Here is a 15,672-nt window from a genome sequence, read left to right on the forward strand (position 1 = left end):
TAAAAATTGGTGATCATGACGTTATCTGATCAAAATGAATATTACAAACAATGTTGTATTAGAATTGCCATTTGATGGCTTAACTCGTTTGGCATGGTTCAATCAGCCATAAAGATTGGGAAATAACGAAATTAATATAACAATTCCTGACTTACATTACTTATTATAAGATTTTTTAAATTGTGATTGAGTTTCCAGTGACCTAATTCATGACCTAGAACAGCCAGAATTTCATCATCGTTACAGCCTTGTTTCTTGTGTTTCTTCTCGTCTCCTTCTCCTTTCTTCCCTGTTGTACTATCTTCTACTTCCTTCTTTTCTTCTGTCTTTCCTTCTGGTACTTCTTTCCCTTCTGTGTTTTCCTAAAGATATATAATAGAATATCAACATCATTTAATTTCCTAATTTTGTACATCTATAAAAGCTTTGAAGTCAATAACCTTATTTTGGTATAATTGCTCAATCCAACATCAATCTGATGTCTAGTTCTATGATGATGACATCTGGTCTGAAAAAATGGGATGATACAGTAAATATATTTTATAGTAATTTCTTTGGCTGTCACCAAATTCAAATACATTACTCTGACTCCTAAAAGAAACAAGTACGTTTAAAAATATTAAGCTTGACTTAGTAGAAGTGTTTTAACTAATGACACCCCCTTTATCATGACAGGCAGACCAATAGCAATACTATCACTTTGGTACTGTTAAAATTCTGCCTAACAAAAGACTGGGATATGAGATATCTTATTAAATTGGTTATAGGATTTCTGAAATATGGTATAGGAAATATTCAATTTATTTCATGTGTAATCAACATATGTGTTGTTTGATTTCAGTTTGTCTTTGGTCAAAATTTGATTAGGATGTAAAATTTTCTTGCTTTTCTCTGAATTTCCGATTGTTATGTCTTGAAAAAAGGCCACCATGCCTGATGATGTCACACAGAAATAACACATTTTTTTGCAGATCATTTGAAAAGATTGATTAAATTTGTCTGCATTTATATTATTTAAAATCATAGATAGTAACCGATTGTTTATAATTTGAAAATTTAACTGTCTAGATTGGATAAATATTATATCACACTTGACACAGAGGTAGAGTCTTTATTTATAATAATTATAGTTATAAATACCTGTTTCTTCTTTTCTTCCTCCTCTTTATTCAATGGTGAATAATCTTCTAACAATGTATCAAATAATACTATCCTTTTATTCTTAAAGAAACCATAGAAGTAGGCATTGCTGTGAGCTGACCTTTTAGATCCTGGCAAAATATCAAACCCTCATTTAATTTAATCATACAGTTAGATTTGTTATATATACTAAAAAAATTATTCAACTCAAAGAAAATATAAAAAACATTCTATTTCATAAATGTGTTATCTGGCCTAGGGGAGATAATTCTAATAAAATTTAAAGTTTCAATTTTAATTTAATTGTCAAAGTTTTAGTTCTCAATCTGATTATTTTTCTTTCAAATGATGGTCTATCAAAAAAATTTCTTAACCCTCCTTGTACTTTTTCTCAAATTACCTTTTTTAATCTATATACCTGTAACTGAACATCAAATGACAACTATGTAACTGACATTTAATCTAAGTTCACAGATATTTGAACCTTTTTTTCAAAACAGACCAGAATGGTCTCATTTGAATATTGTTTCAGTAAAAATTAATGAAAAGTATGACATGTTTGATGTCTAACTAAATGACAGAACATTATTTAATTAATACTGTTTTTTAATAAACATGTCAATTTCATCTTGAAAAAAATTAACTACATGTACTTGTGCTATTTGATTACCTTCAACAACAAAGAGTTTCTTCAAAGGGAAGTCAATACTGGCAGCCAAAGCTTCGATCCTGGACCTTAGAGCTCCATCAGGTAATGGTGTAAACTTATCAAAAAGTGGAGCTATGTAGTCAGCATAAACAGTGATTAATACCTGGATAAAGAAGAAATATGATTGACATAGAGTTGTATTTAAAGGTGTATAGGTCATGTATTACCATGATGTAGGTACTGAAAATTCAGATATAATTCATGATTGTGAGAACCCTGCATTGTGAGGTTTTTATTAATGCTAATAGTAATAATGTAACTAGGTGAGAATTGTAATAATTTAAACTTTAATCCAATACATATAACAAGCATGTTTTGTTTTTTTCACTATCGCAATACTAAATGCATGTAATTATTTCTGAATTTATAGTATACGTACTATATAAATTGGGATGCAAACTTCAAGAATTCATTTAACAACTTAACATCAATTGGCCAAATTAAAAAATACTTGAATTGTACATGTGTTTAAAAGCTTTTCTTCTCTCATTAATATTGATTTACCAGTGATTCATTATCATTTATGGGGTGCCTATTTAGTTGATTTTAAAAACTCTATCATAAACGCATGATAAAAATTATTATGGTAGAGTGGGGTGCTCATTTTCGCCATAACTTTCTATGTTTTCTGCAGTTTATGTTCAGGTCTTTATGTTTTTGAAGTATACTGATATTTCGATATGAAGATACCATCAAAAGCAAAATATTCTTAACTGTAATACGCATTTCTTTGAAAAAAATCATCTGAAAAGTTAGATTAAAGTCTATTTGAAATTTCCTGATGTTAAGTCAAAGGGGGACACATATTCGCCGTTTTTACACATCTTTTTAAAACCAAATAACTGCAGCTTTAAACAATATTTATCGAATCAATTTCATTATAGATGAATAGCAGACATATCAAAGGTGTAAAGAACGGAAATTTAGGGCAACCAGTCAAATAATTACTAAGAAATACTTCTTTGAAATTGTGTTTTTCATTCAGGAAATTTGACCGAAAATCACTGTCCGTTTTTGGTCCTTTGCGGTAAGTGCCGAAATTTTGTTTAAGTTTAAAAAAAAATAATCATATTTGTAATAAAAATATAATTTATCGGCATATTTCTTCTATTTCAGCCATCCTTTGAAGTTTTAACACCTCAAAATCATAAAACTGCGAAATTGTGTCCACGGCAAATATGAGCGCCCAACACTAGCTGTGTTATAAATGATTGAGAGGAGGTAAAAATGGCCATTGTCTTTCATGCAATTATTTGTGATGTATATACACTATACTTCTAAACAATATTTTTGTTCATAAAAAAAATGTATATGTACTTACCAAAGAGACAACAAATATAAACAACCAACAGTAAATAAAGAAGTAGTCCCCTCCAATCTTTATAATGTAGATCAGTAAAGCTGTGATAGGCATTGCTAAGGCCATACCTACTACTAACTTCTTAATACTGTCTTTAATATAAAATGGTAAGGTCTGAAAGTATAAAATATAGAATGAAACACCCTAGCAACTCTAAAATACATAATGAGATACACTAGAAACTGGTACTGAAAAGAATGATTGGAAGGCTCTAACTTGGAATATAGCTATCATCTAAATGAAAGCTATAACTTCTGTGTAAATGTGTGAGACAGCCACATTTGAAGTTGAAACAGTCTGCACCGTTAGCCACTAGTTTGATGTCCCAGCTGACTAGTAAAATTTTATTCGTTCTAGTTAGTTTTTGCAAAATTTTGTTTATATACATAAGAAAAATGTCAGAATATTGGTCTTCGAACTAGTAATTAGAAATGATTTTAGTGCAGACTAGATTTCCTAAACGTTATCCAGCAATCAGCAATTTTTCTAATTTACTACTATATACTACTTAATATTTTATGTGCTAGCTCACAACTGTAGGTTTCTTTCAAGAAGAATTCCTGTGACCCTACTATAACACTGGTACTGAATTAATGACAACTAGTCTTTGTTCATACTCCTACATGATGTGTACTGTAACACATGTTAATTCAAGAAGCAGAAATTATCAATTTTCAAATTTTAGGATAGACCCAGCGGGTTCTAATCCATGACCTTTGACACTAGAGGCAAACTTGCTTCAGAGATGGTTGCAAATATAAGACATACATTCTGATCTTAGGTCGGGTTCTCTCTTTGACATATTCCCTGTTTTATAACATGTACAAACAAACTTTTGGTATATTTGGATATAAACAAATATCCTCTCCTAATAAAAGTATGCAGCTCATGAACAGTTACATTCAAATTATTGTTTTAAATGTAATATTTCAATTAACATGATAAAACTTTCTCTTAATGATAAATCTACAAGCCAAATCTTTTAAAAGGAAATTAATAAATAAATGACTGAGAAAAATTACTAAACATATAAGCACTAAACATTAATTGAATAATATATTGCATAGATACTTAATATACTGTCAGAAAACATAAAGGAATATATAGGTTCAGGAAGGTTTCAAACTTATTATGATGCCAACCTTTTAACATTTATCCATACCTGTTTATTGAAGCCATGTTTTTCTTCCAATACAAAAGTACTGTACAATGACCATGGCTGTGAAGTTATAGTGCTGTATAACTGTGCATACAACATAAATACTATAGACAGCAGTATCTGAAATAAAGTAATATACAAGTGAACATCAACTTAATAAATATAATTGCTTATACCTACATCAATTGGTCTTAGGTAGATAGTTGTCTCATTAGCAATCATACAACATCTCTTTGTTTTATAACTTAACCCAAAACTCAACATTAGAATGCACTTATTTCATATCATTATAAACATGTATACAAAGTTTCAAATTGATATATAGATTTTTTGTAACCACAACTTCATAAAAAACTTTAACAGATACAGAATGAACTACTGGACAGAAAGATATGCAGAACAGAAAATTCTATACTCCCATAATATTACTAACATCTAAAGGCACAGCAGAAAACTACATCAGTTCATTATGTATATGCAGAAAAATGAAGACCACCATGATCATCAGGCCCAGATAAGCCTACCCTTAACAAACAATACACCATGATCATCAGGCCCAGATAAGCCTACCCTTAACAAACAATACACCATGATCATCAGGCCCAGATAAGCCTACCCTTAACAAACAATACACCATGATCATCAGGCCCAGATAAGCCTACCCTTAACAAACAATACACCATGATCATCAGGCCCAGATAAGCCTACCCTTAACAAACAATACACCATGATCATCAGGCCCAGATAAGCCTACCCTTAACAAACAATATACCATGATCATCAGGCCCAGATAAGCCTACCCTTAACAAACAATACACCATGATCATCAGGCCCAGATAAGCCTACCCTTAACAAACAATACACCATGATCATCGGGCCCAGATAAGCCTACCCTTAACAAACAATACACCATGATCATCGGGCACAGATAAGCCTACCCTTAACAAACAATACACCATGATCATCGGGCCCAGATAAGCCTACCCTTAACAAACAATACACCATGATCATCGGGCCCAGATAAGCCTACCCTTAACAAACAATACACCATGATCATCGGGCCCAGATAAGCCTACCCTTAACAAACAATACACCATGATCATCGGGCCCAGATAAGCCTACCCTTAACAAACAATACACCATGATCATCGGGCCCAGATAAGCCTACCCTTAACAAACAATACACCATGATCATCGGGCCCAGATAAGCCTACCCTTAACAAACAATACACCATGATCATCGGGCCCAGATAAGCCTACCCTTAACAAACAATACACCATGATCATCAGGCCCAGATAAGCCTACCCTTAACAAACAATACACCATGATCATGAGGCCCAGATAAGCCTACCCTTAACAAACAATACACCATGATCATCAGGCCCAGATAAGCCTACCCTTAACAAACAATACACCATGATCATCAGGCCCAGATAAGCCTACCCTTAACAAACAATACACCATGATCATCAGGCCCAGATAAGCCTACCCTTAACAAACAATACACCATGATCATCAGGCCCAGATAAGCCTACCCTTAACAAACAATACACCATGATCATCGGGCCCAGATAAGCCTACCCTTAACAAACAATACACCATGATCATCGGGCCCAGATAAGCCTACCCTTAACAAACAATACACCATGATCATCGGGCCCAGATAAGCCTACCCTTAACAAACAATACACCATGATCATCGGGCCCAGATAAGCCTACCCTTAACAAACAATACACCATGATCATCGGGCCCAGATAAGCCTACCCTTAACAAACAATACACCATGATCATCGGGCCCAGATAAGCCTACCCTTAACAAACAATACACCATGATCATCGGGCCCAGATAAGCCTACCCTTAACAAACAATACACCATGATCATCAGGCCCAGATAAGCCTACCCTTAACAAACAATACACCATGATCATCAGGCCCAGATAAGCCTACCCTTAACAAACAATACACCATGATCATCGGGCCCAGATAAGCCTACCCTTAACAAACAATACACCATGATCATCGGGCCCAGATAAGCCTACCCTTAACAAACAATACACCATGATCATCGGGCCCAGATAAGCCTACCCTTAACAAACAATACACCATGATCATCAGGCCCAGATAAGCCTACCCTTAACAAACAATACACCATGATCATCAGGCCCAGATAAGCCTACCCTTAACAAACAATACACCATGATAATCAGCAGTGTTCCAGCTAGGCCGTTTTAAGAGGGCGCGGCGCCCGCCCTTTTCCAAGTGGCGCCCTGTGCCCTTTTTACAGTTTCCAGGGCGCCCTGCCTTTTTGAAGATCGATTGCATATTAATTTGCGTATTGATATGATACGCTAATTACTAAATTTTACCTGGGGAAAAGATTATAACTTTGTTTACAACCCCAGGCTAATCAATGGTTACAACTGGTGTCATAATCTGTTGTTATAGGTAATCCGTTTATCGGATGGGTCATTAATGATCATCAACATTAATTCGTTCAAATAGAATCAGTCAGTCGGCAATTATCCTTGAAGAAATGTGCATACAACAACATGGGCACAATTTGCGATGTTTACCGTAGTTTCATGGAAGAACTGTAATGACAGAAAGTTGGAAAACCATTTTAAACTCGTTGAAGACATTGTTTTACTTGTTTTCTGTAAAATAAACAGAAAATTCAGACGTATTTGTCATTGACTGCCTTCATTTTTGATACGAAAATAACAAAATCGGCCGCCATATTGTGATCATATTTACATCATATTTACGTACTGTTTATAATCCTCCAAAGAAGGAGCACACCCGAATAAAGAAAGATAACTCAATCTGATTTTTTTCCTAGCATTGAGTAACCCATTTACATATTCTAAAATGTGTCTCCATACTTCTTGCTTAAGAATATATATGTTTAGGTATTTATTTTGAGTTATGGGAAAAGTTAAAGAGGGTCTTAGTAGCAGTGTTGGTAGGGTGCCTTGGTCATCTTTTTCTGTATTCTTTATTTTTGATACTATTTTTCACTGTTGCTTTATATCCTAAAATTGTGAATTTACTGAGCACAGCTGTTTTGTGCTGTATTGCCATCAAGCACAGCAGGGGTAGAAAGGTGAAACTGGTAAAATGTGGTAGACCATAGAAACAGTATGAAACAGATCTCCTTTCAAAACATACTGCATATAAAGTTCAACTGTGCCAAGCAATGATAAAAAAAACTTGTGTGACAAGCTGCTTGACAAGTTTTTCAGCCTTAAAAGTAGAAAGATAGAGTTCTATATGGGCTAAAGATGTTGTTCTTGTATAACCTGTGATTCAACAAATAAACACAAATGTTTGATTAACATCTTTTATTAAAATATGCCCTTTTCATATTATCATATCGCACGTTAAATGCCCTTTTTCAGGATTGGCACCCTGCCCTTTTGAAAACCTAGCTGGAACACTGATCAGGCCCAGATAAGCCTACCCTTAACAAACAATACACCATGATCATCAGGCCCAGATAAGCCTACCCTTAACAAACAATACAGAAAGGCTCTTTTCCATGCTATGAGAGTAATATACAGGTTCTGGTTGTATATTATATATCCTGAACGAATGAGGACATCCCTTAAAGAAAGTTTACTACTGCAGAATTTTGTCAGGCTAGACATGCTAAAGAAAAGATAAATAGCAAACCCTTAAGATTATTCATTTATATGAATGTATATTTCATGTGTTATCAAATTACTTTTTATCATTAAGTTGATAGAAAACAATTTGATTTACCTCATAATCTGGACCATAGCCAAAATATTCAATGGAATCTGTTGAAACTTTCCACATAAATGGAATTCCTCCAAATATCAGGATCAACTGAAATAATACAAAGAATAATAATTGTAATAAAATTAAATAAGATATTGGCTATTTGACAATACATTCATATGCTCTATCTTTTTTAAACCTTTTTTGTGTTTATATTGAGTCATATATCAAATTTATTCTTCCAGTGTGTGTTTATTCGTTTTTGTTAATAATCTTTGATTGAGCTAAGCCATTTCAATTGTTATTGATAATTTATAAGTGTGTCTTTCTATCTTGTGATGTTACACATTGTTTCAGGTTAGGGTGAAGGGTGACACCTGTTAAAATGTTTAAACCTGCTGGTGAGTGCTGCACTTGGTAGAACCTGTCCTAAGTCTGGAACCTGTTTTTTAGTAGTTGTCGTTTGTTGATGTGGTTTATAATTGTTTCTTGTTTCTGGTTTTATATATAAATTAGACAGTTGGTTTCCCTGTTTGAATGGTTTTACACAAGGTTTTTTTTGGGGCCCTTCATAGCTTGTTGTTGAATGCCGTACTTTGAAATATAATGGTCTTCTTTTACAAATTGTGACTTGGATGGAAATTTGTCTCCTGGCACTCATACAACATCTTCTTACATGTGTTAATAACATTGATATTTCGAGACAATGTATGGTTATTCTTTATATACTGCAACTCTTATAACCGTTCTAAATGAAGTATTAAGGGTAAAAACCATCATTTCTTTATTTTGAGCAGAGTAAAATTTCCTCAAACCTGTATGTTTTATTGATGTCAGAAATAAAACTCTACGGAAACACATTGTCAACGTCATAAACAAGGTGATATACGCTCAAATAGCAAAGCTGCAGTATATAAGCATAAAAGTACATCACAAACATTTGAACTGATAAACAAACCAATTAAAATCCATTGAAATATAAACCATTCCATTTATTCAACTTTAACCTTTGAAAAACTTACTGTGCTTTCTATTTGAGAATACAGTGAGCTCCAACAACCAAATGAACTCTTGTCCAGTCCATACAGTCTGGCTTTAGTAAAAGTCTCCTGGTCTAGAACACCTTCTAAACTAGCTGGCACAGATTTCACTGTTCTATACAGATGTCTCTGAAAAAAACAGAAAAGAAACTATATAAAATAAGAAGAATCCAAGACGTGGTGTGATTACCTATGAGCATGCAGATTAGCAACTATTAATCAAAATTCAAATGAAAGGAATGTTCATTTAAAAAGAATCATTCCAATAGGTCAACACGCAAAATGCCGACGAAAAAAAAGAAAAATTGACCACCTCGGAAATGACAAGAAGAAAATATCAAAGACTTGCCAGTCTATTACATCTTTTTTCAAGAATAATGACCATCAAAAGTAAAAAAATAATTTAATTCTTTACCTTTATGAAAAATCGAGAAGAAGAAAGGTTTCTATCAAATATTGCAATTGTTCCTCTATTGTAAATTCCGCCGATAACGGAGCACTCGAAAGTCCGATTTTTATATCATTTTTTCTTAAATTGAAGTCCGCTTTGACTAACTTTAATATTGATATTATTAAATACACTCAACATGAAGTAAAGGGAGATGCTTGTTGAATTGATAATAAACTTACAAAATGAAATAATTTATTATTGTGCCGATTACGGAGCTCTCGAAAGTCTGATTTTTGTATCAATTTTCTTATTGAAATCACAGGCACTTGTTTCTATCCATTGGAAGACCCCCATCAACGTATATTTCCGTAAATATACGTTGATAGGGGGTCTTCCAATATGAATAGAAACAAGTGCCTGTGATTGAAATCCGTTTTGACAAACTTATTGATTTTATTAGATACGCTCAACATGAAATATACGGAGATGCTTGTTGAATTAAACAGACAACAGTGAAACAATGTATGGTTATACAGAGATAGAAACTCTCCTTATTCAATAACAGGACTTTATAGCTCTTGTGTCATCAGCAGAACTTACAGATCGTTCCTTATCTAGTCTGCTAGAGCTATTTCATTCACCTTGTCATTAGGATAAAAACCTATTACCTATGTACCCTCTTGTTGCAAAACTATTCAGTGTTGCAATATGACATGCACAACCACTCAGTACAGCAGAGGTGGAGAAAATATTCTCTCAGGTCAAATTGATAAAGACAAGTCACAGGGCAAACTTGAAAACACAGACATTAACAAAAATATTAACTGTAAAATTAAACTGTGATGAAATTAATGTGTGACAAACTTCTTCAAAAAGAAAAACAGAAGATTTGTCATTGTTGTTTAATATTTTTTTGCATTTGAACTCTTCTTTGAAAAAATCTGTAGTTCTGAAAGAGAAATGAATATAGTAATGTCTATTATTGCTATCAGTTTGATTTTAACTTATATGTTCTAAATAAATGATTTTTAAACTTGTATATAATAGCTATTTAACTAAGCTACATGCTTGCTAAAAATATGTCTTTATGTGGTAATATTAAGTATTTGATTTTTTTCAGTGAAAACACGCTAAAGTGCCTTTTTAAAAACGCGCCCCTCTATTTTCAAATCCTAGCTGGAACACTGCTGTAGATATGATTTTTACAGGCCTGAGAGCAATTTTACTAGCCTGGGCTGTCTGGGCTGCCACACAGCGTGAAGACTGGTTACTTGTACAAGAAATCTTTATTTATTAATTGAAGAAGTAAATAAAAATATTCTTACATGTATAATATTAAGTAAAATCTGCATATTAATATGATTATAAAAAGATGAAAGTAATAGTAAATTATTATTACTTTCCTCTTTTTATAATCATAATATATGACCTATTCAAGCGTCTTTTTAATGATGTGACAAACTAGGGGGTTTACTTTCTATATTTTAGTGGTATGAGTGTGCTGCAAAACAGATTAGCTTTTTCATGTCCTGCTGGTTCTAACAGGGTCCCTTTTCACAGTCAGGGGACTTACTGAAATAAGTGATTTTTAAATCACTTATTTGAGTAGCAAATTTGAAGTTTTGTCACAAATTGTGATTTTGAAGTTTTACCCAAATTTTAAACACATAGGTTTAAATAATATCTTTTCATTAATAAAATTGGAAAAAATTAACTGTTTGCTTCTTTTATGTAGCAAGGTTTATGCCTTTGATGCTATCATTTATCTGCAAATTCTATTTTAGTTGAAAAATGCTATAATAATGGCTTTACATAATGAACTGATACTTTCTTAACAGATTTTTCCCAGCAGTGGGAGTATTTTTCCTGTAAAGTTCAAGGTTTCATCTTTCAGATTATGTAATAAAATTCTACTGTTCGCAATAAAAATTTCACTGTTCGGGGGTGTTGAAATTAGTGGGGTTATTAAAATAATGATAGTTAAATTAGTGATTTTTGGGAAGGAAATTATGGTATGATACTTAAACAAGTGTTTTAATGTCTTTATCCTACATTAGATTCAGTACAAGGTCATCACCTGAAATGACCTGGTCATCCTAGACAAATAAAGGCAACAGTAGTATACCGATGTTCAAACTCATAAATCCATGGACAAAAAACAAAATCGGGGTAACAAACTAAAACTGAGGGAAACGCATTAAATATAAGAGGAGAACAACGACACAACACTACAATGTAACACACACAGAAACGAACCAAGCAATACATGAATTTGGGATAGACAAGTACCATGACACGTCTTATCGCAATGTGAATTTACACTCAAAAATAAGAGAAAACAAACGACGCAACGTTAAAAAGTAACACATACAGAAACGAACTATAATATAACAATGGCCATATTCCTGACTTGGTACAGCCTACAGGACATTTTTAAAGAAAAAAATGGCGGGTTGAACCTGGTTTTGTGGCATGTCAAACCTCCCCTTTTATATATAGCCATGTGAAATATAACATTAAGATGACAACTCAACACTACAGGACTACAATATAAATAAATTGGAGAATACAATTGACAAAGAAACACACGAACAACAGCCAACAAAAGGCAACAAGTTGAACATTTTAATACACCAGAAGTGCATTTTATCCACACAAGATCTACTAGTGATGCCAAGATAAAATGTACAAAAGTTTGAAAGCCGAAACAAGCACAAAGTCGAACAGCATAGAGGACCAAAACATCAAAAAAGTTGTGCCAAAAACGGCCAGGGTTGTCTGTTAGTTACCAGAACATCCTTATCATTTAGAATAATTTACAACACAGATGTTGGTTCTGATAATTTTAGAAACATATTTAGTCCCTGGATCATTAATTAGTATTCTATATTTAAAGCTACAATAAAATTAAATCAATTCTTCTAGTGATTAATTTGTATTACTTAAATAGGTGATTATTAAAGAAAGACAACTCTTACTTCCAATCTTTATGGAAATAATGTTACTTAAATCAGTGATTTAGAAAATCACTCATTTAAGTAAGTCCCCTGACTGTTTCAGGGTTGGCAAAAACCCGGGTTTTATGAGTATTGCCCAGCCCAGTGGGAAATACTGGGAAAACCCGGGTTTTACTGGGTAATACTGGGCAATACTGGGTAATATATGTTTCTGGCCTGAATTTCAAAGAAGATTCAGTAATCAAACACAAATGCAATACATGTACATTTAAGATATATATGTAAACCTATTTTTATTTATAAATAAGTTTACTTTTTTGAGAGTCTTATGATACATACATGTACAAAAGTACAAGAGTATACATCTGAGAAAGAATTATTCTAACAACTCTGATAAAAAAATATTTTTTCAAATATATAACTAGTATAAAGAATTTAAGGATTACATGTACATTACTTTGAAATAATTTATATATATGTACAAATGTACAAAACTAATTAATAAGTAATTATTCAGATTAGAACACAGATATGTTTATATAACAATAACCAGTCTTTTCATTTCTATAAGAGTTAATGACAAGATCCTGTAGGGTGTTTATTTAGCAATCATGATTGTGTATATGTTACAGTGAATTTGTATAATCAGTGATTATGTAGAATCCCTGAAATTTTCAGGGATTATGTAGAATCACTGTCTAGTTTAGGGATTATGTATAACCACTAATATTTTCAGGGATTATGTATAATCACTAGAGAAAACGTTAGGGATTATACATAATAACTGAATTGAAGAAATAGTTTTTTTTATAAAAAAAATGAATAAAAGTCAAATAATTTATTTTACAAAATCATATTAAAACATCATTATAAACATAAAATTGTAAAATGTTAAGCACAAAATATTAAAATGATAACCCCATTTTTAAAAATGTTAACCCCATTTTTAAAAATGTTAACCCCATTTTTAAAAATGTTAGACACAATATTTTAAAATGTTAAACACAATATATTAAAATAATATGCTTCACATCTGTTTCTATCACAATATCCACATTTTAAAAAACTTTTTCCTTCACATATCGGATCAAATTTTTCGACACACCTAAGAAAAATAAAGTGTTCAGTAAAACCATTTCAAGGTATCCCGAAAAAAAAGGAAATAAGCAACCTCAAATCTAAATCTGTTCGAGCAAAATACCATGTTTAGTGGCCAGGCAATATTCTTTTTCAGAATTTTTGTGAACAATTGCCAATGATTATGTTTTTTGGGTTTCCCTTTCCTTTTTTCCCTGCGGATTTGTTATGAGAATATTACACCAAATGCCAGCTTCCTTTAAAAAAAATTATTTATCAATCCTTAGTTCTGCCTGTTTTATCATCATGACATTTAGATGTGTAAGTTCTCTCGGTTTGATTTTTCTTGTTCATTTGACCAACAAAAAAAAAAGTTCCATTATCTTCTTTGCCACAAATGACAAGCTCTTTAGATTTACAAATAGAACTTGAATATCCATTAAACGCTGGCTTTTAAGCAACAAGTTATCGCTATAAAGGGAAGGTTGATTATTATTAATTTTGAAGTCTTCAACTTTAATTCGAAATCCTGTGTTGGTTATATCTGTATGATTATCCTCTGTGTTTTAAAGCAAAATTATTTCATCTGGCAAGGAATATGAAAGAAAAAAATTATAATTTGTCTATATAATTTATTTTTTAACAAACAAAGGTTCCTTAAATTATTGATAATCCCTGAAATCATATTAGGGAATATGTAGAATAATTATTAAAATGTTCAGTGATTATGTAAAATCACTGGTCATTTTTAGGGATTATATATAATTACTAATGATTTCAGTGATTCTACACATTCCCTGAAAAATCAGGGATTCTACATAATCCCTGATTATACAAATTCACTGTAACATATACATGTATAGCAATTTACTTTACAATTCACTTAAACACTGCAATAAAGTGTTAAGATTATTGAAACAATGCTTGGAAATTAATGAGGAATCCTAAATTGTGCAAATATTGTATTTTGCCTACATAAAATTTATGCGGAGAAGAGAATGAAATTGAATTTTTGATGACTCTCAATGGTTATCTGTATAAAATGTATATATTTAGCTACAATACTATGAAACTACAACAAGTCTTTACTATTTTGTGTTGAAATAAGCTTAAAAAATCATATTGCCCAGTATTACCCAGTATTCCCCGTTTCAGGGAGTATTGCCCAGCCCGGAAAAACCCGGGATTTCCCGCCCAGTAAAACCCGGGCGGGTAATACTTTGCCAACCCTGGGTCACTGTTTCATGTCCTGCTGGTTAGAAAAGGGTCACTTTTTCATGCCCTGTGGTGAGAACATGTTTTTTTTTAACAAAGTATTTGAAATTGTCTAGAACAGAATCAATAATTTAACTGTTTAAGATACAATGTACTCAGTAGAACGGGTCTAGAACAGCATCTATTCACACGGTCTAGAACAGGGTATACATTTTCTGAGCGTGTCTAGAACAAGGTATGTTTTTCGATGTTTTCTGGTTAGAACAGGGTATGATTATGCAAGTGCTGTCAGTACAGTTACACCCAAAAGTAACCTAGTGGCTGTGATTTTGCAGCTATTTTCAATGCAATGTCATTTGGAGAGTGATCACAACCTGCTACACGATTTGATATATGTTTGGACTAACACACTGTATCTAGAAAAATAAATAACCTGTCGTGCTCCAAGGTATTCCTCCCAAACGTACATTAGCCATGAGAAAGCTAAAACAGCCAAAAGTATGTTATTTTCGAGGATATCCATCGTCATTGTTAAAAACCGGAAGTGTGCTTAGCTTGCCGGTGTAAAATCTTAGTCGGTACCGGAACAACGTGATTTTCCGGTTGAATACTATTTGTGTGAGTTCGTGGTCTAGTGGTTAAGACCGATGGCTTCAGCTGAAAGTCCCGAGTTCGATCCTTACTCGGGATGCTAAAAATGACAGTACTGTAATGATTTTATAGGGTTATGTATATGCAATATATTACCTATAATATCACAATCCTATGCTTGAGTCATTAGTCGTCTAATAGGCCGCTCATCAATGTAGGGACGTCCGATCTGGATAACAACTAGGGTAATGACTGCCAAATATACCATGGGGAAACCCGGAATTCCATG

General features: G+C 32.7%; 1 protein-coding gene across 2 annotated transcripts in view; it reads right to left on the reverse strand.

The window, feature by feature from the left end:
* LOC139493237 (CAAX prenyl protease 1 homolog) overlaps positions 1-15,386 on the reverse strand; it is a 256,843-nt gene extending 241,457 nt beyond the window's left edge. For both annotated transcript variants that reach the window (XR_011656953.1, XM_071281463.1), the window contains exons 1-8: positions 15,226-15,386; positions 9,135-9,281; positions 8,134-8,220; positions 4,372-4,488; positions 3,171-3,323; positions 1,811-1,952; positions 1,141-1,271; positions 156-362 (exon numbers count right to left, since the gene is read on the reverse strand). Coding sequence is in view for 1 of the 2 variants with exons in the window: in XM_071281463.1 (XP_071137564.1) it covers positions 156-362; positions 1,141-1,271; positions 1,811-1,952; positions 3,171-3,323; positions 4,372-4,488; positions 8,134-8,220; positions 9,135-9,281; positions 15,226-15,321 (1,080 nt within the window). In the remaining variant the exon portion in view is untranslated. The remainder of the gene's footprint in view (positions 1-155; positions 363-1,140; positions 1,272-1,810; positions 1,953-3,170; positions 3,324-4,371; positions 4,489-8,133; positions 8,221-9,134; positions 9,282-15,225) is intronic.
* Positions 15,387-15,672: the final 286 nt, after the last annotated feature.

This window comes from Mytilus edulis, chromosome 10 (assembly GCF_963676685.1).
Source record: "Mytilus edulis chromosome 10, xbMytEdul2.2, whole genome shotgun sequence".
NCBI classification, from domain to species: domain Eukaryota; kingdom Metazoa; phylum Mollusca; class Bivalvia; order Mytilida; family Mytilidae; genus Mytilus; species Mytilus edulis.